At 43.2% G+C, this 25,283-nt stretch overlaps 1 protein-coding gene across 1 annotated transcript; it reads left to right on the plus strand.

Annotated features, from left to right (window-relative positions):
• Positions 1 to 6,687: 6,687 nt before the first annotated feature.
• On the plus strand, positions 6,688 to 8,267 carry LOC138910137 (uncharacterized). Its single transcript, XM_070201359.1, has 4 exons — positions 6,688 to 6,905; positions 7,127 to 7,511; positions 7,630 to 7,793; positions 7,886 to 8,267. The coding sequence occupies exons 1-4, from the start codon at positions 6,688 to 6,690 to the stop codon at positions 8,265 to 8,267; spliced, it is 1,149 nt and encodes a 382-aa protein (XP_070057460.1).
• The last annotated feature ends 17,016 nt before the right edge of the window (positions 8,268 to 25,283 follow it).

Genomic DNA, 25,283 nt, shown 5'->3' on the forward strand with positions numbered 1-25,283 from the left:
TTGTGACTAATTCGATGCATCGTCAAGTGGTCCCAAGATCCGTCGATCATATGTTGCCACTTTCTGAAGACGATGACCGGGTAGTGGAGTGCATCCAAATAGAGTCTAGCACAGAGTCAAATAAAGATCCGGAGGAGGAGTAAGATTTCAACAATGACAAGGAGGAGTTTAAAGAAAACCCGGAAGAGGATCCGGAAGAAGAGCCAGAAGAAGTAAAGGAGATGGGAAACGACTTAGGGGATGGTTATTAGAGTTGGTTGATTTCCCCTCTTTCCGACTTTGTACCCTTATTCCCAGTTTTCTTTTACTTTCCAAAAGGGCATGTCATACAAGCCCATGCAATTCTATGAAACATTGATGTTATCTTTGTTCCCACTTATATCAACAATCCAAATTATCAATGACAACAAACTCACTTCAGATCTAAATGTGTCGAGTCTAAATGTTTGTCAAATAGCTGCGATTTAGGCCTACCTCCGGCAATGAGCCCACGAATTCTAGGAAATGTGCTAGCCTTAATGCGTGAATTAATTGCTCTATGTGATTTCATTCTTGTATAAACGAAGAAGCTGACTCCTGTTTCTTTTCTTTTTCTTTCTTCTTATTTTTCTTTTGCTTTATTATTACCCTCAAAAGAAAAAAAATTGGTTTGTGTCGACCGCAACTGGTGGAACCACTGTACAATATAAGATCAAAGGGAAAGATGCCAAATACAGAAAACCCGACTGAACATGCTCTAGTCATAGCCAGTATCCCGGAGCGCTCGAGGGAGAAAGGTGATACCAGGAATGATGAACACATTGACGGGAGAAGCACTCACTTGGTATACTCGACAAGATCCACAAAATATGGCAAAGGACTTCATGAATCGCTTTCGATTCAACACAGAGATCACTCCCGATCGGTTCGCACTGGTGAACCTACAGAAAAAAACCCATCATAGTCATTCCAAGAATATGCACGTCGGTGGATGTCAGAGGCTGCTAGGGCGCAACCTCCGCTAGACGACAATGAATTAACCAAGTATTTTATCAGTGCCATGGAGGGAAATACTTTGAAAAGATGATGGGAATGATGGTACAGAAATTCCCCGAGCAAGTCAAGATGAGAGCACTGCAAGCGGCTAGCAAGGCAATCCAATCAGGGTCAATTGGTAGTGGAAAGAAAAAGAAAGAGGAGGTCTCAGCAATCGTCCCTTACTATGAGACCAACCCACAACACGGAAATACTTCATATTCCCCAAAATATCATTCACCACCACCCACTTACACTCCAGTCTATAACACACAGCCATATTACCACCCTCAACCTCAATACAACCCCCTCGAGCCAACAACAACCCGAACCCACAACGACTATATGCTGCTGTCCAAATCACTACTCACCAAAACCGACTCGCTTATGCACCACGCCCTCGTCCCAACTTTGAAGAGGGGGATCCTAGAAATTATACCCTGATTGTGAAGAGTAGGATTGATACATCCAGTTGAAGAAAGGGCTTATGAGTATCCCTCCAAGTATTTTTGATGCAACTAAAAGATGCATGTACCAATCCAATGTGTCGGACCATGATATTGAAGGTTGTTTTAAGCTGAAAAATGAATTGAACACTGATCAAGAGTGGAGCCATCCAATGCACTCTGGTTCCACCCAATATGAATCGCAATCCACTACCAAATAACCAAAACCAGGGAATTAACATGATCGCACTTGACGAAGAGTATGACCTAAAGGGAACGATTGTCACTATAGGAAATGCAGAACACACCACGACAAAGGGCTCCAATGATTACCATACAAATGAGACCTACAATGACAGTTTAGGCTTATCAGCGATAGCCTATCATTGCTACAGGAGACGAAGAAATTCGGGAATACAAAATTATCTCATAGACGTACCAGCAAAAGGGGAAGGCAAACATGACATACTCTGTCGCAGCCCATTGTATGACTAGGTCCCTAAAGATGTCAATCGAGGGAATTTGGGAAGAGAACAAATTCAAAGAAGGAACATAACAGACCTAGAAGCCAGCGAGTTTTGGAAGAGAATGTTAACCAAAGATTAATCCTTGGAGGAACAACTGAAGAAAACTCTAGCACATATATCAATCATGGACTTGTTAATGAGTTCTGCCAGTCATAAAGACACTTTGTTGAAAGTATTAAATTGGGTAAGTGTACCAAGCAAAACCACCAGTGAGGCACTGACCACGACAATTGGGAAAATGGTCGAGGCAAATATGATCACTTTTAGAATAGACGAACTTCTTGTCGAAGGCGCAAGTCATAACAAAGCTCTTCATATCACTGTCAAATGTGGGGACAAAGTGGTGTCCTGACTGTTGGTCGATGGAGGGTCAGGAGTCAACATTTGTCCGCTCTCCACCCTATGGGAGTTAGGAATGAATTTGAGGGAAGTCAAGGAAAGCCACGTGAGGGTGAGGTCCTTTGACGGTTCGCAAAAGGATGTTATCAAAGAAATTTGTTTGGCCTTGCAGATCGGGCCAGTCGAATTCTCCATATTGCTTCAAGTAATCGACATATCTTCATCATACAACTTACTTCTAGGAAAGCCCTGGATACACATGGTAGGGGTCGTCCCATCCGCTTTACAAAAATGCATGAAATTTGAGTGGGGATGTCTAAAGATAGTGGTCCACCGCAAGAGGAGTCACTTCGCATATTTGGAGAATATTGTTCCATTCATTGAAAGGTTAGACGGAGTTGCTTTCCATGTAGTGGAAATCATGCAGACTACCGAAATGGAAGAGACTAAACAGAACATGGGAATGCAGTCGCCGTATAGATCCAAAATTTCTATGAGGGAGATGATGAAATATGGATTCAGGCCAGGAACAAGGCTGGGAGCCAGGTCGGACGGGATCACAGAGCCAATTGAACCTAAAGGACAGAAAGGAAGGGCGAGCATAGGATATCAGACTTTGGAGGGGAAAGCTCACATGTTAGCCCTGGGAAAAAGGTTTATGTGCCATAGCATGTTTCAAGTCCGGGTTAGAGTTCAGTACCAGAAGATGATATCATCGACGGGATGCGAAAGTTGTTCATGAATATGATTGAAGAATATTGTGAAGGGACTGACATCAAGACACCGACTATCAGGGATGCCAGACTAGGGGAAGAGCTACCGAATTGGACTGCCAGTCCATCCTTGGTTCACCGGGAGTCTTAGTAGTATGGAACTGTAACAAATTTCTTTTGAAAAGAGCATGGTCAATTGAGGCTTGCACCGTGTTTGTACCCTTTTATCATTTCCTTCTTCTAAACGCTTAAGGCATTCCCCTTTTGATGAAATAAAAAGAATCATTTTCTCAAATATTGCAACTTTACTTACCGCTTCATTTATACTTAGCTTTTCTTTTCAATAATCAAAATGCTAAAAACCCGCGTTCTACGATTGTGACATGTAACAAAACCGTTGAGCGCAACAACCCGAAGTATGAGGAGTATGATGCCAAACAATCTTCCACAGGACATCGAGCAGCTGGAGAGTTAAAAAAATCCCAACCTCGAAGAAACGGAAGTGATCAACCTTGGAAGTGAAGAAGACGTGAAGGAAATCGAGATTAGCATTCATCTAGAAGCCGAGTAGAAGGAAAAAATGGTTGAGCTCCTCCGACAGTACATTGTTGTGTTTGCATCGTCATATGATGATATGCTGGGATTAAGCACTGACAATGTCTTACATCGATTGCCCACCGATGCTACCAGACCGCCGGTCAAGCAAAAACCTAGGAAATTCAAACCTGATTTAAGTCTAAGGATAAAGGAGGAAGTGACCAAGCAGACAAAGGTGAATGTGGTAAGGGTCACCAATTATCCCATCTTGTTGGAAAATAGTGTCACAGTACCCAAGAAATATGGAAATATCAGAACATGCATGAATTACCGAGATCTCAACAAAGCTAGTCCAAAGGACAATTTACCTCTGCCAAATATCCACATCCTCATCGATAATTGCGAAGCATGAATTGCAGTCGTTTGTGGTTTTTTTTGCTGGGTATCACCAAATCTTGATGGACGAGGAAGATGCAGAGAAGATAGCCTTCACCACACCTTGGGGAGTTTATTGCTATAGAGTCATGTTATTCAACCTCAAGAATGCTGGCGCCACCTTTATGAGGACCATGACGACCCTTTTTCATGACATGATTCATAAGGAGATTGAAGTATATGTGGTTGATGTCATCATAAAGTCTCAAAAGCATTCAGAGAACTTGGACAATTTGAGGAAAATTTTCGAATGCCTACGAAGGTATAGTTTGAAATTCGGCAAAGTGCGCATTTGGAGTCCCCACTGGAAAATTATTGGTCTTCATTGTAAGCATGAAAGGGATAGAACTGGACCCATCAAAAATCAAGGCCATTTAGGAATTGCCACTACCAAAGAGCAAGAAATATGTAATGCGCTTCCTGGGTAGATTAAATTACATGAGTAGCTTTATATCCCAGTTGTCACGACCCAAACCAATGGGCCGCGACAGGCATCCGGTACCTTACTCAGTCGAGTACCAACGTAACGTATCTTTCGTATCATACTATCATAGGTAAATGAGTCGGAGAGGCTGTCGTGAGATCAGTAAAATAAAACATGAGGAAATACTCAACATTGGACCCAACATATAATACAAACTTATACATGTGACATAGGACCTATAAGACCAAAATGATCACTCGTACCCTTAACATAGGCCGACAAGACCATACAATATTTTACGTACATGACATATGTCTACAAGCCTCTAAGAGTAGATAAATACCATAAAGGTCGGGACAGGGCCCAGCCATACCAATCATTACATGTCAAAATCATACCGACCCAATAAGCAACTCCAGAGTAAATGGAGCGCACCACCACCTTTCGCTGAGTTGATAGCCTACTTGGAGGACTCTCAACCTGTCTATCGGGACCTGCGGGCATGAAACACAGCATCCCCAGGAAAAAGGGACGTCAGTACAAATAATGTACCGAGTATGTAAGGAATGAAAATCAGTAAACAATAGACATGAGAGAAACATGGGGTAAAGGACTCAACATGTAAGTCTGAATAACTCTGTGAATCATTTCATATTTATAATGTAATGCATATGTGTATAAATGTCATACCATGCATAGGTATATGCGTACATAACATCATCAAGCCTCTGAGGGAATCCCATCATATCATCTCGGCCACTGTGGCGAAATCATCAACGTATACCAGCTGATCAGGTGGTGGTGCGTATATAACGCCATAACCTTTTCCTGTATCCCCTATACATATAATATACGCGTATATAACGCCACCAGGTCAGGGGTCAATGTACATTTATAAATGCATGAAATGCATAAGAAGTGAGTTAATAAGATTTCTCGGAATGTCATAAGATCAATATTCCCTTTGGATAACTTTATCAACTACATATTTTTCTGAGACCCATGAATAGAAGATATAATAATATGTCACGTGGGGAATCAAGAATATAGACACCCTTAGTACTTCTATGAATAGAGTTATTTATGAAAATTGTGTGATTACTCGTTTCGTTTGTATCGTATGAATCATGCCAAAAAGCAAGAAGGGATAGCCTTAACATACCTGAGCTGATTCTCTTGAAAATCCCTCTAACACGCGTCGTTTGTGAAAAAACATGTAACGGCGGATTGAAGTAGGGGAAAATCCGTATGATATTCTTGAGAAAGATTGCACCGTACTCCTTTAGAATCGCAAAATCCCGTTGCTATTTTATAAGAAGCCTCGTAGTATAACTTTGGATAAATTCTTTTGTTGAAGGCTCGTTACTTGTAGATTATGTATTAAAGAAGCCTTGAAACATGTATTAAAGAAGCCTTGCAACAAGGAGTATTAAAGAAGAAAACTCACGTTGCCAATCTATCTCACTTTGTAAAATATTCGTACGAAATCATATTTGAGAATTCCACCAATCTAACTTATTTCATATTATAGGATCATATTGTAGGATTCATATCTCTTTTGTGAATTGATCATATTCTTGTATGAACTTTGTAGAAAATTACGTCGCTAACACTTTGAATGGGTTTGCTGAAGCATTCTTTGACATGTAGAGATTCAAAAATGAATTAGAGAGGTTCTCTTAACCTTTGGGAGTGGGCCCCATATTTTATGTGATTTTAAGAGTTGCATTTACTAAGGCTCTTGGCTGCCTCGTGGGGTTCTTTAACTTTATGCAAAGATTATCATTAATTATCCACTAATCTCTTTATTAACTTGTTAATCTCCCAATGACCAATAATAACCCAATTATCTACATAATTAAACATTATCACAAATTACTTATAATACTACTCAGTTTTAACACACTTTATACATCTTGCAATCATGGTCATGTGGTACCTTTATGGCACTAGTCCATAAATATGGGGTATTGTAGCTTGGACCGTATTTTATCTCAAAATGTTAAACTTCGACGAAATTTATTTTCTTCGATTTTCTTACCCTCTCACCTTCACGAATTCACTCATCACTTGTTTGAAATAGCATAATACTTATAATCTAAAAATAATCTCATTCTCGAGTTTACGTCGATTAACTTACGACGAAACTTTAACATACGAAAATGCGGGATGTAACATCTCATTTCCGAGCTTATATCAACTTACTTATGGCATACTTTCACGTGAGAAAACATGGGATGTAACACCAGTCCATGGTAATATGTGAACCCATTTTCAAGTTGCTGAAAAAGGATGCTGCCACAAAATGGACAGAAGAGTGCCAGAAAGCTTTCGACAGAATCAAGGAGTATCTGTCAAATCCACCAGTGTTGGTTCCCCCCGAATTTGGGAAGCCATTATTACTATATTTGTCAGCGTTGGATAATGCCTTCGGCTGTGTGTTGGGACAGCATGGCAAAACTGGGAGAAAGTAGCAGGCCATCTACTATTTAAGTAAGAAGTTCATGCCATGTGAGGCCAAGTATACTTTGATAGAACGCACTTGTTGTGCTCTAACTTGAATTGCCCAGAAACTAAGGCATTATAAGTCAGCATACACTACGCATCTATATCTCGTCTCGACCCACTCAAGTACATCTTCCAGAAGTCGATGCCCATCAGAAAGTGAGCCAAATGGCAAATTCTCCTTAGCGAGTTTAACATCGTATACATAACTCAGAAGGCTATCAAAGGACAAGCTTTAGCCAACCACCTCGCAAAAAATCCAGTGGATGGAGATTATGAGCCACTTACTATGTATTTTCCCGATGAAGAAGTATTGTTTGCTGGAGAAGATATTGCAGAATCGTACCTTGGATGGAGAAGGTTTTTCGATGGAGCAACAAACTTAAATGGAGATGGAATTGTTGCGGTCCTAATTTTGGAATCTGGACAGCACTATCCAGCATCGGCAAAGATAAGGTTCCCTTGTACTAATAATATGGCTAAATACGAAGCGTGCATCCTTGGGATCAGAATGGCAGTCAACATAAACGTCAAAGAACTTTTTGTCCACCAAGAATGTCAAGATACTTCTGTACGTGCACTGTATGAAGGAACTATGCCAGAAGTTCACGAAGATTGGGTTCAAGCACGTCCCCACGATTCAGAACGAGTTCGCTAAAGCTCTAGCAACCTTATCATCTATGATTCAGCATCCAGATAAGAACTACATCGACCCTATCGAGGTAGAGATCAGGGATCAACATGCCTATTGCTTCCATGTAGATGAAGAACCAGATGGTAAATCATGGTATCATGACATTAGTAAATTCCTTGCAACCATAGAATACGTGGAGAATGCTACTAATGGTCAAAAGTGAGCCCTCGGTAGGTAGGCAAATCACCTTTTCCTCAACGGGGAAGTCCGATAAAGGAGGACCCCAGATTTATGTTTGTTGATATGTGTAGACGTTGCCGAGGAAACCAGGTTATTGGAGGAAATAAATGTAGGAACGTGCGTACCCCACATGAATGGGTTCACATTAGCCAAGAAGATCTTGGGAGCTGGATACTTTTAGATGACTATGGAAAGCGACAGTATCCATTACGCGCAGAAGTGTCACAAGTGCTAGATTCATGGGGATTTCATCTGGGTTCCGCAAATGAGTTAAACGTAATGGATTCACCTTGGCCATTTGCCGCTTGGGGCATGGACGTGATTGGACCTATAGAGAATGCCGCATCAAAAGGGCATCTCTTCATCTTGGTAGTTATTGACTATATCACTAAATCGGTCAAAGCATCAACGTACAAGGCCGTCACAAAGAAAGTAGTAGCAGATTTCGTCTGAAATAACATTGTCTACAGATTTGGAATACTGGAGTCCATCGTCACTAACAATGCCGCTAACCACAACAGCGACCTCATGAGAGAAATATGTGAGAAGTTAAGAATCGTCCACCGCAATTCCACAGCCCACAGACCGCGAATGAATGGGGCAGTTGAGGCAGCCAACAAGACTATCAAGAGGGTTCTACAAAAGATAGTGGACAATCACAAGCAATGACACGAGAAACTATCTTTCACTTTACTTGGTTATCGGACCACTACGAGAAAATCCACTAGGGCAACACCGTACATATTGATATATGGCACTGAAGTTGTGATACCCGCAGAGGTCGAAATACCATCTTTAAGGTTCATTCAAGAGGCACAATTGGATGACGCATAGTGGATACAGGTCAGACAGGAGAAACTCATGCTCATCGACAAGAAAAGAATGGATGTAGTATGCCATGGTCAGCTATATCATAACAGCATGGCCAGTGCATTTAAATAGAGAGTGAAGCCTCGCCAGTTCACACCGGGGCAGTTAGTCTTAAAGAAAATCTTTCCCCACCAAGAAGAAGCCAAAGGAAAGTTTGCACTAAATTGGCAAGGTCCTTACATGGTTCACCGAACACTATCATGTGGATCTCTAATCTTGGCATAAATGGATGGAAGAGTCAACACGAAGCCCATCAACTCAGACGCAATCAATAGATACTATATTTAAAGACAAATAGAATTAGGTCTTTATTGTAATAGAACTACATTCAACCTGACTTCCCACGGAGGGATACGTAGGTAACCCACATAGGGTTCAGTTTCTCTTCCCCTTTCTTTTGTAATAGAAAAACCAAATATCATTTTTGTATGTTGCTCAGGAACTACGAGACTTGATTTCCTCAGAATGGAATACGTAGGCAATCCTCATCGGATTCAGTCATCTTTTGTAAGTGAACTACGTTCTGGACTGATTCCATTTGGATACGTAGGCAGTCTGAGTTAGACTCGGCCATTTTTCATTCTTAAATTCATAATTTTTCTTATATTATTATCGAACTATGTCTTGGCCTGATTCCATATGGATATGTAGGCTGCCTGACTCAGGCTCGTTCACCTTCATCATATTTTATCATAATCCACGAACTACGCTCAGACCTGATTCCATTTAGGATACATAGGGAACCTGAAAGGGTTCGGTCATAACCTTAGGAAAACCTCTATAATGCATTAGTTTTAATTAGGACATAGTCGCAACGGAGAGTAGCCACATTGTCAGAAGCATCACGGACAATCGATACCAACGGGTTAAAGTTTTTAAGAAGAAACAATCGCGGGTGGTGAACTTTTCGTAACATGTCATAATCTGTAATGATGGAATTTGCCTTAAAAAAAAGTATTTTCAAAATATTTTCTAAAAATACAGTAATTTGTTCCACCTACTGAACTTTGTAGCACAACCATATCAAAGGTCGGGGCAAACCAACACTGTGGTCGACACAAACTAACTTCCCCGCCCCACTCAGAATTTTTCTTTGAGTGCAGGGTCAACAGGGAGAAAGGAAGCACTAAGGTCATACTAGGGCAAATGAAGGATCCACCACTTGCCTAAGGTTATCTCTCTTTCTCCGTCACTTGAATTTTTCTGGTATAGCTAAGGCTAATCTTTAAATCCTTTATATATAGCACTAAGGTCATACTAGAATAATCTATATCGACCTCTGTCACAACTGATACCAGAATAGATAGTCGCAAACCTCGTCACCTACATTCTGCCAATCGATGACCGCAACTTAGCTTCGCAGTCAAGAGTATATCTTCGGCATGCTTTTATTTCCTTTGCTATTACTTTGAATATTTTGACATTTTGCTCACGCAGCTTCAGGCATGATCACGGTTTTAACCAATCACTTCTATGCAGAGATTACTTTACATTTATCAATGTAAAGCTCTCATAAGATGGGGATTCTCTAGTGTGACCGCACGTGCGAGGGATTGGTCGCAGGTGCGAGCTCGTAGAAGCAAGCCAGGGGTCACAAGTGTGGGATTGAAGGAGTTGGCCAGTGGTTGCAGGTGCGAGGAATCTTCCGCATCTGTGAGCCCACATATGCAATCAAGGCTCTGCAGATGCGGAGATGGGTAAGTGAAGCTGGCTTCACAGAAGCGGACGTTTGGGCGCAGATGCGGATCTTGGAGCGCATGTGCGGATCTGTGAGGACTTAAGTGAATTCTGCAGATTTAGATTTTGGACCCACAGAAAAAAAGGCCTAGGCAGTGTATTTAATTGAAGGGTTACGAGATTTTATTCATTTTTGACCTGGGCTCTGCATCCACGAAAAATTCCTGCCTCTGGCCTTTTGCACTTGTGATCCATTCACGCATCTGTACTCTCGCATGTGCGGAAAATACCTCGCACTTACGCATCCCCTCAGCCCAGCCAAAATCTACATCTGCGATGCCAATCATGCTCCTGCAGTCTCGCACCTGCGATCAAATCCTCCGCAGGTGCGATCGCACCAATCCAGAACTCCTCGTCCATTTCTTAAGTTCAAAATTCGATCTGTTAACCATCTGAAATCCACTCGAGGCCTCCGGGACCTCAACCAAACATACCAACAAGTCCTAAAATATCATATGAACTTAGTTGAGGACTCAAATAACATCAAACAATATCAAAAACACGAATCGCACCCCAATTCAACCCTAATAAAACTAATGAATTCCAACTTCTACAATCGATGTCGAAACCTATCAAATCAACTAAGATTAACCTTATATTTTGCACATAAGTCATAATTGACACAACAGACCTACTCCAACTTCCGAAACAAAATTCTTATCCTAGTAACCACAAAGTCAACTCTCGATCAATCTTCTCAATTCTCCAAACTTCTATTTTTTCACCTTTCGCCAATGCCAACAAATATCATCTACGGGACTCCAAATCAGTATCCGGATAAGCTCCTAGGTCGAAATTCACCATATAGAGCTATCAGAACCATTAAAACTCCCTTCTAGAGTCATTTATACATAAGTCAATATTCGGTCAACTCTTTCAACTTAAGCTTCCAACCTTGGGACTAAGTCTCCCAATTCATTCCGAAACATCTCCGGAACCAAACCAACTACCCCAACAAGTCACATAATAGCAATTGAGCATAGAATAAGCAGTAAATGGAGGAACGAGGATAAAACACTCAAAACAACCGGAGGGGTCATTACATCCTCCCCCTCTTAAACAAATGTTCGTTCTCGAACGGGTCTAGAATCATACCTGGAGTCTCAAGTAGGTGTAGATATATGCTCCGCATCTCCCGCTCGGTCTCCCAAGTAGCCTCCTCGACTGGCTGACCTCTCCACTGCACCTTCACTGAAGCTATGTTCTTTGACCTGAACTTTCGAACCTGCCGATCCAAAATGGCCACCGACTCCACATCATATGTCAAATCACCATCCAACTGAACCGTGTTGAAGTCCAAAACATTAGACGAATTGCCGACATACTTTCTGAGCATGGATATATGAAATACTAGATGAGCACTCGATAGACTAGGTGGAAATGCAAGCTTGTAAGCCACCTCCCCAATCCTTTCAAGCACCAAAAACTGGCCAATATACCGAGGTCTCAACTCACCCTTCTTTCCGAACCTCATAACACCCATCATGGGTGAAACTCTAAGCAGTACCTTCTCTCCCACCATGTAAGCAACATAACGAACATTTCGATCGGTGTAGCTTATTTGTCTAGACTACGTCGTACGAAGCCGGTCCTAAATTAACTTAACCTTGTCCAAAGCATCCTGAACAAGGTCAAGTACCCAATAGCCTAGCCTCACCTGGCTCAAACCAACCCACCGGAGACCGACACCGTCTCTTGTACAAAGCCTCATACGGAGCCATCTGAATGCTCGATTGGTAGTTATTGTTGTAGGCAAACTCGGCAAGTGGCATAAACTGATCCCAAGAACCCTTAAAATCTATGACACAAGCGCGTAGCATATCCTCCAATATCTGAATAGTGCGCTCGAAATATTCGTCCATCTGGAGGGGGAATGTTGTACTCAACTCAACCCGTATGCCTAACTCTCGCTGCATTGCTCTCCAAAACTGCGGTGTAAACTACGTGCCCCAATCCGAAATGATAGACACTGGCACGCCATGAAAGCAAACAATCTCGTGGACTTGGTCAACCGATCCACAATCACCCAAATAGCACCAAACTTCCTCGAAGTGTGTGGGAGCCCAACTACAAAGTCCATGGTGATACGCTTCCTTTTCCACTCCGGAATCTCAAGCCTCTGAAGCAATCTGCCCGATCTCTGATGCTCGTACTTCAACTGCTAACAATTTAGGCACCGAGCTACAAACCCCACTATGTCTTTCTTCATCCTCCTCCACAAATAGTGCTGCCTCAAGTCCTGATATATCTTTGCGGCACCCTGATGAATGGAATACCGCAAACTGTGGGCCTCCTCAAGAATCAACTCATGCAGCCCACCCACATTGGGCACACAAATCTGACCCTACATCTGCAACACTCCATCATCCCCAATAGTAACCTCCTTGGCATCACTGTGTTGAATCGTGTCCTTGAGGACAAGAAAATAGGTGTCATCAACATCTAACCTCACGAACTGATTAGCCAAGGCCTGAATATATTATGCAATCTCACCAACAGGAATAAATGCAAGGCTACCCATACTCACAACCTTTCTACTCAATGCATTGGCCACCACATTGACCATCCCAGGATGATACAAAATGGTAATATCATAGTCCTTTAGCAGATCCAACCATCTCCGCTACCTCAAATTTAGGTCCTTTTGTTTGAACAACTGCTGGTGACTCCGATGATCCGTAAATATCTCAATAGACACACCGTAAAGATAATGACTCCAAATCTTCAATGCATGAATGATGACTGCCAACTCCAAATCATGAACAAGGTAGTTCTTCTCATGGGGTTTCAAGTGGCGCAAAGCATAAGCATTTATTCTACCCTCCTACATTAAGACACACCCAATACCAATCCAAGAAGCATCACAATACACTATATAAGAGCTTGACGCTGAAGGCAAAACTAGAACTGGAGTTGTGGCCAATGCAGTCTTGAGCTTCTGAAAGCTCTCCTCACACTCATCCAACCACCTAAATAGAGCACCCTTTTGGTTAACCTGGTCAAAGGTGATGTAATAAACGAGAAACCCTCCATGAAGCAACGATAATATCCGGCCAAGCCAAGAAAATTCCTAATCTCAGTAGCTGAAGATGGTCTGGGCCAACTCTAAACCGCCTCTATCTTTTTTGAATCCGCCTTAATCCCCTCACTGGACACCACGTGCCCCAAGAACGCCACCAAATTAAGCCAAAACTCATACTTGGAGAACTTGGCATAAAACTTCTCCTCCCTCAACCTCTGTAGTAAAATCCTCAAATGTTGTGCATGTTCCTCCCGGCTACGTAAGTACACCAGGATATCATCAATGAATACTATGACGAATCAAGATATGGCTGGAATACACTATTCATCAGACGCATGAATATTGTTGGGGCGTTGGTCAGCCCAAAGGATCATATCACAAGGAACTCATAGTGACCATAACGGGTCCTGAATGTCATCTACAGAATATCCGAGTCCCGAATCATCAACTGGTGATACACAAACCTCAAATCAAACTTAGAAAACACCCTCGCTCCCTGAAGGTGATCAAATAGATCATTAATGCGCGGCAAAGGATACTTGTTCTTAATTGTAACTTTGTTCACCTGCCTATAGTCGATGCACATACGCATAGTACCATCCTTCTTCTTCACAAACAGAACCAATATACACCAAGGAGACACACTAGGTCTAATAAACCCCTTTATCAAGAATCTCCTGAAGATGCTCTTTCAATTCCTTCAACTCTACGGGTGCCATACGATACGGAGGTATGGAAATAGGTTGAGTGTCCGGCACCAAGTCAATACCAAAATTAATATCCCTGTCGAGTGGTATGCCCGACAGGTCTGCATGAAACATATTCGGAAAGTCTCGCACTACAGAAACAAAATCAATAGTAGGAGTATCAGCACCAACATCTCTCACAAAGGCTAAATATGACAAACACCCCTTCCTAACCATTCGTTGGACCTTCAAACATGAAATTGCCCTACTGGAAACATAATCTTTAGAACCTCTCCACTCGATCCTTGACAACCCCGGCATCGCCAATGTCACGGTCTTAGCATAACAATCCAGAATAGCATGACATGGAGACAACCAATCCATACCGAAAATCACTTCGAAATCAACCATACTAAGTAATAAGAGATCAACTCTAGTTTCCAATCCTCCAATGGTCATCACACACGACCGATACATACGGTCCACAATAATAATATCGCTCATCGGTGTAGATACATGAACATGTGAAACTAAGGACTCACGGTGCATATCCAAATAATGAGTAAAATAGGATGATACATAGGAATAAGTGGAACCAGAGTCAAATAATGTGGAAGCATCTCTATGGCACACTGAAACAATACATGTAATCACTGCATCTAAAGCACCAGACTCTGGCCTGGAAGGAATAGCATAGAATCGAGCCTGACCACCACCAGATCGGCCTCCCTCTCTAGGATGACCTCTAGCTGCCTAAGCTCCACCCCGAGCTGGCTAAGTGGGTAGTGAAGTAACTGGTGTGGAAGTCGTCGCCTGACCCCTCTGCTGAACTGGACCTCCAAAGCTACAGGGATACTATCTCCACAACTTCCCAAACTCCCCGCACTCAAAGTAACTTCCTGTCGGTGGTAGGGGTTGAATCGGACCCCGAGAACCAGAATAACTGCTAGAAGGACCTGGCACAGATGAACCCTGAACCGATGGAGCACGGGCTGAACTTTGAGCTGGGAGAGCACTGAGAGATGACTGACTCGGAAGAGCACTATATGAACCATGGCTAGCTGATGCACCCCGATGAACCAGACGAGCCATCTGAGAGGACCTATAAGGACGACCCCCACTGTGGTAGGATTGCCCCCCCCCCCCTCCCCCCCAAAAAAAACAAAAGAACACCACTAAAACCACCCAAACCATGAGGCCTTTTGGCTTCCTCATGCTCCTAACTATGGATCAGCTTTAGCCGCCGAGAAATATCAACCACCTCTTCAAACCTAGCACCTGATGCATTCTTCCAAGTCATAACAAAATAAAACTGATAGTTAAGGCCATCAATGAACCTCATAATCCTCTCCCTTTTTGTGGGAACCAACAAGATCGCGTGACGATCCAACTCTAAAAATCTAATCTCATACTGGGTCACAGACATACCATCCTAGCGTAGCTGCTCAAACTACCTACGCAACTCCTCCATGCGGGTCGGTGGCATAAACTTCTCCAAGAAGAGAACAAAGAACTAGTGCCATAAAGGTTGTGTAGCATCGGCTGGCCTGCTCCGTTCATATGCCTCCCACCATCTAAAGGCTTCCCCCATCAGATGAAAAGTAGTAAATGAGACCCCACTAGTCTCCAGAATACCCGTCGTGTGAAGAATCCCCTGTCACATATCCTAGAAGTCCTTAGCATCCTCAAACTCAGCCCCGCTGAATGTTGGAGGCTTGAGCATCCCAAACCTCTCTAGTCTCTTCGACTCCTCATCACTCATAATGGGACCCACCTGGGCCTGAGCAACAACAAATGGCTGGGCTGGTAATACCCCCAGTGTCTGAAGTCCCTGCATCACCTGCTCTAGAGTACGGGTTTCGAGAGCCTAAGCACCTCCCCGGCCTGAGAAGTAGCTGGTGCAGCCCGAATTAAAATTGCCTGAGCAAGGCTAGTGCAAATAGTCAATATCTGGGTCAGAGCCTCCTGAAGGCCTGGAATCACAAAGGGCCAGTTGGTGCTTGAGCTGGTCCCATCAGCTCAACCACATCTAGAATCTTCTCCTGAACTGGAGCAACTGGTGGATCTGTAGGTGCTGCTCTAGTTGGTGTACGAGCTGTACCTCGACCTCTACTGTGGCCCCAACCTTTCGTCGCCCTAGCTAGTGGTACTGTGGATGTCCGCCCGGTCCGGTAGCACGTGTCTTCACCATCTATGAGAGAATAGAATAACAGAATTTTAGTTTTCTGAATCAACAAATTCGCACAATAAGAAGACAAGAAAGTGAAGTTTTCCTAAGGGTTCGACAGCCTCTCGAAGATAAGTACAGATGTTTCTGTACCGATCTGCAAGACTCTACTAAACCTGCTCATGACTCGTGAGACATATGTAACCTAGGCTCTGATACCATCTTGTCACGACCCAAATCTCACATGTCGTGATGGCGCCTATCGCAATACTAGGCAAGCTGACAACCACAATGAACCATGCATTCTTTAAGTTTAAAAACATAATAAAATAAGCTTAAGAGTAAAATCTCGTAAATTCTGATACGAAAATACCATGACTCAATACAATATTACCCCAAAATATGGGTGTCACTAAGTACATGAGCATCAAAATAACAACATATTCTGACCACTAAATATATTGTCTATGAAGATAGAACAATACAAATAAATGAAAAGAATGAGAGTCAAGGTCTGCGGATGCCAAGGCAGCTACCTTGATAATCTCTAATAGATAAAGATCCAAAAACTAGCAGCCGCCGTACTCGGAACTACCTGGATCTTCACATGAAGTGCAGAGTGTAGTATGAGTACAACCGACCCAATGTACTCAATAAATAACAAGACTAATCTTGGGCTGAAAGAAGTAACGAGCTCAACAGGTACAGTCCAAATATAAAATTTAACAGTACAGAAATGTAGACATGCTTTCAAGTTCAATAGTTAAGCTCAAAACAGACATAAACCAAAACACGCTTCTGCGATTGCGCTTTTGCGCTCAAGATACCGCACCTGCGGCCTTGCAGATGTGTCTGCACTCCGCATCTGTGACCTTCTCGCACACAACTTATTTTCGCTTCTACGATCATAATGTCCGTAACAGTGCACTTGCTTCAATGCCCAAACTTCTGCATTTGCAAACTCTGCTCCCAGGCCATATCTTCCGCTTCTGCGTCTCCTGTGCTGCTCCTGCGGCTCCGCACCTCAGTCCATAGCTGTTACACCCTATATTTTCGTACATAAAAATGCGTCGTAAGCAAACTAATGTAGGACCAAAAAATGAGATAATATTTAAAAGTATATAAAGTAAGTTAATCATGTTACCTCTGAGGTTACAAATATTGAAGATCATGAACAACAAGTACAAAGAGGGTTGGACAGTTCAGAAGCTAAAGCAATTAAATAAAACAATGTTTCATCGAAAGTCGACAAGTTGGGAATGTTATAACATGTACCTTTGGGGTGAGACTAGGGTGATTAACATGATAAAGAGATTATGTTATGATTTATATTAGTCGTATTACATCCGTGTGTTATGTTTTTAAGTCAAGCGAGTTGTGGAACAAAAGTCGATGAAAGTCATCACAAGTTACATTCATAAGTTTTACTGAAACTTTGGGTCAAATGTAACTGCAATTTTCTCCCAATATACTTAGAGTTATGGTGTGTTCCACACATCAAATTAAAGATCTATGAGTCTATTTTCCAACGCATTAAACCATTTGTCAATACGACATCGGAGTAGAGAGATATGTGCATTTTTGCGATACTGCGCAAGCTGCTAGGTGACAAGTAGGTGTGTCACCTACTTGCTTAAATGAAAGCCCAAAAATGGGCCATTTCGGGTCGTCCAAAGAGGCCTTTTAAGGGCCTATTTTCTTCATATATTAGACTTAAAATAGAGCATAATAACCAGACATAAGCTCTGCAAAGAATCCTCCCAAAAATTTCCCACAAACCCTAATTGATTTTCTCTCCCTTTCAAGTTCCAATTGGAGGTAAAACTTAGAGTTTGAAGAACCAAGATAGGAGCTGAGTTATCCAACAAATAAGGTGAGTTTACTGCTCTCTTTCATCCATTTTTTCTTCTGTAAATTCATGGTAAGTCGTTCTATACTTGTAAGAACTCACGGGATGGTGATCGGAAGCCGTGAGTTCGAGTTATTCACTTGTAGCGGACTGTTTTGTGGACTGTTTTGTGTTGCTGTTGGGCTGCGTGTTTTATTACTATTTTGTGGAGTTTTGGAGGAGGAAGGGGGTTTATAAACACCATATAAATGTAGGGTGGTTGGCTGGTCGTTCGTCATAACATTTTCGGGTCGTTTGACACTACTACGGTGGTCGTTTTGTGTACGAAGAGATTGGGGTGTGTTGGGCTGTTTTGTAGTATTTGATGGTGTATATAGGGCTGGAAAATGATGTATATATGTTGTTATTGTTCTGTCCTTGTATTGTTGGTGTTATCTTGAAGTTGGAGGAAGGGCATATTATAGGGGAGATGCTGCCCGTTTTAATACAAAATAGGTTTGTCGTTCGTTGTGCGATAGTTGTACCTTTCGTAACTTAACGATAGTATTATTATCATTCTTGTAGATTAAGGTGCGAAGAGGTGAGTTCAACTTGGTGATTGAAAAGATTGTGATAAGGTATGTTAAGGCTAAGCCTTCCTTCATTTTGGCATGATCTCGTAGCTACATGTGTTAGTAATGAGACAAAAAGAGAAGTTCATATTCATGAATTTATTCACACTATTCTAGTCTCATAAGTTACAATATTATTCCTTATCGAGACTCTATATTCAATTTTAGTATTGTCTTCTTTCAGTCAAGAGAGCAGCAAGCCTATATATACAGTATTACAGTATTTTCATTACCATCGAGCTATAATCGATGGGCAGGCCCCTATTGGGCAACCTCTGATCAGATGGAAAGTTATATACCGAGCCTACTGTGGCCGAGCGCCTATGAGCGAGCCCAGCATGGTCGAGATACATAGCCTAGTATGGCCGAGCGCCTATGAGCGAGCCTACTATGGCAGAGCAGTTATATATACCGAGCCTTATAAGGCCGTACAATTATTTTACTTACTATATTGAAGGAGTTGAGTCAGTATCAGCAGGTAAGTATATCTCCAGATCATCTTTGACTCCCAGTTAATTTCAGTTATCATATTATCAGTTCAGTTTCAGATTTCAGTTATTTTATTGCCTTACATACTCGGTACATTATTTCGTACTGACGTCCCTTTTTTGGGGGCGCTGCATTTCATGCGTGCAGGTTCAGACAGACAGACGGGTAGACCTCCTCAGTAGGTGTTTTCCGAGTTCCGCCTGATCGGTAAGCTCCACGTCTTTCGGAGTTGCCAGGACTAGAGTTTTGTGTACATCTTATGTATATCTGTATATATGTTATGGGTAGGTCGGGGCCCTGTTCCGATCACAGTACATCTATCAGTAGAGGCTTGTAGGCATATCCTGTTGGTTAGTGCAGTATGTTGGGTTTGTATAAATTGGTGGTTTGTCAGCTGTAGTAGCTATGACGGCCTTGTCGGCCTAGCTTTATATTGATATTTAGTTAGTGCTAGTTTCCATTCAGTTTTATATTTTGCTTCGCAAATTGTCTTGCAAGGTGGCCCCATGGCCAAAGTATGACATTATGTGTTCAGAGTCCCTTAGTCGCAATTTGGTACGCCAGGTTAGGTGAGGCACGGGGTGCTTGTCTCGCTCCTAGGTTCGGGGCGTGACAAACTTGGTATCAGAGCAGTTCTGTCCTAGGGAGTCTACAAGCCGTGTCTAGTAGGGTCTTGTTTATAGATGTGTTGTGCACCACATTATATAAGCAAGGAACTACAGGGCATTTAGGAGTTGGTTACACTTCTTTGAAATCTAAATCGTGCTATAGAACTGAGTTATAGGAAATTTGAATTAAACTTATGTGTTGGTGTTTGCATGCACAGATGACGGTGACTAGGAAGACTACGGCTAGCCAGAGGAGAGATACAGTAGTAGGTGAGGGGACCAACAGGGTACCCCCAGTAGATGGGGCCCAGTCTGAGGCTCAAGGGGAGACCCCTACTCAGCCATTACCGGCTCCTCCACCAACTACGGAGATTCCTAGGGAAACCGCACATCCAGTTCCCCCTCCACTTCCATCAGATCAGGACTTAAGGAGTGCGGTGCATTTGTTGACACAGTTGGTAGCTACCCAGCAACATGCTAGGGCATCAGCTAGTGCAGGAACTTCTGAGGGGTCTGGGAGTTCAAGGGTCCGAGAGTTTATTGCTTTGAGTCCCCCAGAGTTCACGGGGACAGATCAGAGGGAGGACCCGCAGGATTTCATAGATCAGCTTCACAGGATCTTTCGTGTTATGCATGCCACGGAGAAAGAGGCAGTTGAGCTAGCAGCTTTTCGACTCCGAGATATAGCCATCCTTTGGTATGAGGGATGGGAGAGGTCCAGGGGACGTGATACACCTCCAGCTATTTGGGAGAATTTTTCAGATGCTTTCCTTGACCAGTACTTACCGCGGGAGATCCGACAGGCTCGAGTCGATCAGTTTCTAGCCCTCAAGCAGGGTAATATGAGTGTTCGAGAGTATAGTCTCCGTTTTGACTCATTGGCCAGATATGCACCATCCATAGTTTCTACTATGCGGGACAGGATTCACAGGTTTATAGCAGGGTTAGCCCCAGAGTTAACCGAGGCATGTGCCACCGCTGCATTGCAGGATAGTATGGATATCTCCCGGATTCAGGCATTCGCCCAGAATATAGAAAGGGGTAGGCGTCGGCAGCAGGGTACAGAGAGGGCTGAGCAAGGGCAACGTAAGAGGATGAGATTTCCCAGGTCTCAGGAGCAATCTCAGGGTAGTTATAGGACCCAGTACTTCGGACGGCCACCTAGGCCTCCGCCACCTCAGTTACAGGGTTACGGGTATGACCGCTATACTCAGTCAGGACCAGGTGAGAGCTCACGGGCGTCGGGTTTGCAGCGACAACGAGGTTCTGCGCAGACATGGTCATTTCCTCCGCGGTGTGACATCTGTGGTAGAGGACACTTGGGTCAATGCCGAGCAGGTTCTGATGCTTGTTATACATGTGGGCGTCCGGGGCATATGATGCGAGATTGCCCAAATAGAGATTCTGGGGGAATGGCACAACCAGCGAGTTCAGCAACAGGATCGTCTATGTCCGTGCATCCTTCAAGGCGTGAGTCTCAGTCTTCGGCTGGTAGAGGTCGAGGCAGAGGTAGAGGTTCCAGTTCAAGTGGTAATCAGAACCGTATCTATGCTTTAGCGGGTCGACAGGACCAGGAGTCTTCACCAGACGTTGTGACAGGTATATTAACCATTTTCTCTCACGATGCTTATGCTTTGATAGACCCAGGATCTACTTTATCGTATATTACCCCATTTGTCGCGAGGAAGTTTGGTATAGTGCCTGAAATACTAAGTGATCCTTTTGCGGTATCTACACCGGTCGGAGAATCGATTATTGCTAGACGGGTTTACCGAGGTTGTACGGTGACAATTTGTAGTCGTCAGACCTCAGCTGACCTAGTTGAGCTAGAGATGATGGACTTTGATGCTATCATGGGCATGGACTGGTTGGCAGCTTGCTATGCCACAGTTGATTGCCGAGCAAAGGTAGCCAAATTTCATTTTCCGGGTGAGCCAGTCCTTGAATGGGTAGGTAATACACCAACACCCAGAGGTAGGTTTATTTCCTATCTGAAGGCGAGGAAAATGATCGCAAAAGGGTGCATTTATCATATTGTGCGAGTTAGAGATGCAGATGCTGAGATACCTACACTTCAGTCTATTCCCATAGTCAAAGAGTATGCAGATGTGTTTCCAGATGAGCTTCCAGGTATTCCTCCAGAGCGAGAGATTGATTTTAGCATCGATTTGCTTCCAGGAACTCAACCAATATCCGTCCCTCCGTATAGAATGGCACCTGCCGAATTGAAGGAGTTGAAGGAGCAGTTAAAAGATTTGCTGGAGAAAGGTTACATTAGGCCCAGTACCTCACCTTGGGGTGCACCGGTACTATTTGTGCGGAAGAAAGACGGCTCGCTGAGGATGTGTATCGATTATAGGCAGTTGAACAAGGTAACTATTAAGAATAAGTATCCACTTCCAAGGATCGATGACTTGTTTGATCAGTTGCAGGGAGCTAGATGCTTTTCCAAGATTGATTTGAGGTCGGGGTACCACCAGGTCAGAGTTCGGGAAAAAGATATTCCGAAGACAGCCTTCAGGACCCGATATGGCCACTTCGAGTTCCTTGTCATGTCCTTCGGGTTGACTAATGCACCCGCTGTATTTATGGACTTGATGAATAGCCTATTCCGGCCATTTTTAGATCTGTTCGTGATAGTATTTATTGATGATATTCTGGTTTATTCCCGTTCAGAGGATGAGCATGCGGACCACCTGCGAGCGGTACTCCAAACCCTCCGTGATCGTAAGTTGTATGCTAAGTTTTCTAAATGTGAGTTCTGGTTGAAGTCTGTAGCATTCTTGGGGCATATTGTATCAGATGAAGGGATAAAGGTGGACACTCAGAAGATTGAGGCCGTGAAATCTTGGCCTAGACCTACCACTCCGACAGAGGTTCGTAGCTTTCTAGGCTTAGCAGGATACTATCGGAGGTTCGTAGAGGGTTTTTCTTCCCTTTCGGCACCATTGACGAAGTTGACACAGAAAGAAACTAAGTTTCAATGGACAGAGGCTTGTGAGCGGAGTTTCCAAGAGCTTAAGAACAAGTTGACCTCAGCTCCAGTTCTAACACTTCCAGAGGGTCTAGAGGGTTATGCCGTGTATTGTGATGCATCAGGTGTCGGGTTAGGATGTGTCCTGATGCAACATGGGAAGGTAATTGCATATGCTTCAAGGCAGTTGAGGAAGCACGAGAGGAATTATCCGACCCACGACCTCGAGTTAGCTGCGGTTGTCCATGCACTTAAGATATGGCGGCATTATTTATATGGTGTTCATGTTGATATATTTACTGATCATAAAAGCCTACAATATATTTTCAAGCAGAAAGAGTTGAATTTGCGACAGAGGCGATGGCTTGAGTTATTGAAAGATTACGATGTTAACATTCTCTACCATCCAGGGAAAGCTAATGTTGTAGCAGATGCCTTAAGTCGCCGATCTATGGGTAGCTTAGCACATGTAGAGCCCGAGAAAAGACAATTAGCTAGAGATATTCATCAATTGGCTTCGTTGGGGGTTCGGTTAGTAGATTCTGAGGATGGTGGAGTTGTAATCCAAAACACTGCAAAATCATCCCTCATAGCTGAAGTCAAGGAAAGGCAGTACGAGGACCCAGAGTTGGTCGAGTTGAGAGAGCGAGTTCCGCAGCAGAAGAAGCCATTGTTAGAGCTCAAGGGAGATGGGGTTCTCAGATACAAGGGTCGTTTGTGTGTTCCAGATGTAGCAGGGCTACGAGACAGGATTATGTCAGAGGCACATTATTCATGGTATTCCATCCACCCTGGATCGACGAAGATGTATCATGACATTAAGGATATGTACTGGTGGAATGATATGAAGAAGAACATTGCTGAGTTTGTCGCCCAATGTACTAGTTGCCAGCAAGTGAAGGTAGAACACCAGAAGCCCGGAGGGCTAATGCAGACTATAGAGATCCCGACATGGAAATGGGAGGCGATAAACATGGACTTTATCATGGGTTTACCTCGTTCTAATCGTAAGTTCGATTCCATATGGGTGATAGTCGATAGGCTCACGAAATCAGCTCACTTCCTACCGGTCAGATCTACATATACAGCAGAAGATTATGCAAAGTTATATATTAAGGAGATAGTGCGGCTACACGGAGTACCAGTTTCTATTATATCTGACCGTGGGGCTCAGTTTACAGCACATTTTTGGAGGTCATTTCAGAGAGGTCTAGGGACTCAGGTGAATCTCAGCACAGCTTTTCATCCACAGACTGATGGACAAGCCGAGCGCACAATTCAGACGCTCGAGGATATGTTACGAGTATGTGTGTTGGATTTTAAAAGAAGTTGGGATGAACATCTACCTCTTATCGAGTTTGCATATAATAACAGTTACCACTCCAGTATCCAGATGGCTCCGTACGAGGCTTTGTATGGGCGTAAGTGCAGATCTCCTATAGGGTGGTTTGATGTTGGAGAATCTGGGTTACATGGGCCAGACCTGGTTCAGCAGGCCGTAGAGAAAGTAAAGGTTATCCGGGAGCGACTGTTGACAGCTCAGAGTCGTCAGAAGTCATATTTTGACGTGCGGCGACGAGACTTAGAGTTCAGGATTAATGACTGGGTATTCTTAAAGGTATCACCTATGAAGGGCGTGATGAGGTTTGGCAAGAAAGGAAAGCTTAGCCCACGGTATATTGGGCCTTATAGGATCATTCGGAGAGTGGGCCAACTAGCTTATGAGTTAGAGTTGCCCTCAGAATTGGAGTCTGTCCATCCGGTTTTTCACGTATCTATGCTACGGAAGTGCATTGGCGATCCTACCCGAGTGGTGCCCACGGATGATGTACAGATTACAGAGGACTTGTCATACGAGGAAATTCCAGTTGCCATCCTAGACCGACAAATCCGCAATCTACGAAATAAGGAGGTAGCTTCCGTAAAGGTTTTATGGAGGAGCAAGAATGTAGAAGAGATGACGTGGGAATCGGAGGAAGAAATGAAGTCTAAATACCCCCACCTATTTCAAAATGAAGATATGGTTCGAGATGGGACGCTACAACATAGCTCTATGTAGGCTAGCAGGTCATCAGGTAAGCTTTTATTTTTCACTTTCAATATTTATGATTTACGGTCGGTGAGGCAAATTGCTGCTATTTATAAAGATTGGCCATGTGTGGCATGCATAGTATGTTTCTGGCTACGTGCAGGTTGGTTTTAACCTAGTGTACGAAGGATACTCTGGAAAAAGTTTCCAAAGTCTCCAAGAGTAAACATTCGAGGACGAATGTTCCCAAGGGGGAGTGATGTTACACCCTATATTTTCGTATGTAAAAATGCGTCGTAAGCAAACTAATGTAGGACAAAAAAATGAGATAATATTTAAAAGTATATAAAGTAAGTTAATCATGTTACCTCTGAGGTTACAAATATTGAAGATCATGAACAACAAGTACAAAGAGGGTTGGACAGTT

Source organism: Nicotiana tomentosiformis, chromosome 4 (assembly GCF_000390325.3).
Source record: "Nicotiana tomentosiformis chromosome 4, ASM39032v3, whole genome shotgun sequence".
Lineage (NCBI taxonomy): Eukaryota > Viridiplantae > Streptophyta > Magnoliopsida > Solanales > Solanaceae > Nicotiana > Nicotiana tomentosiformis.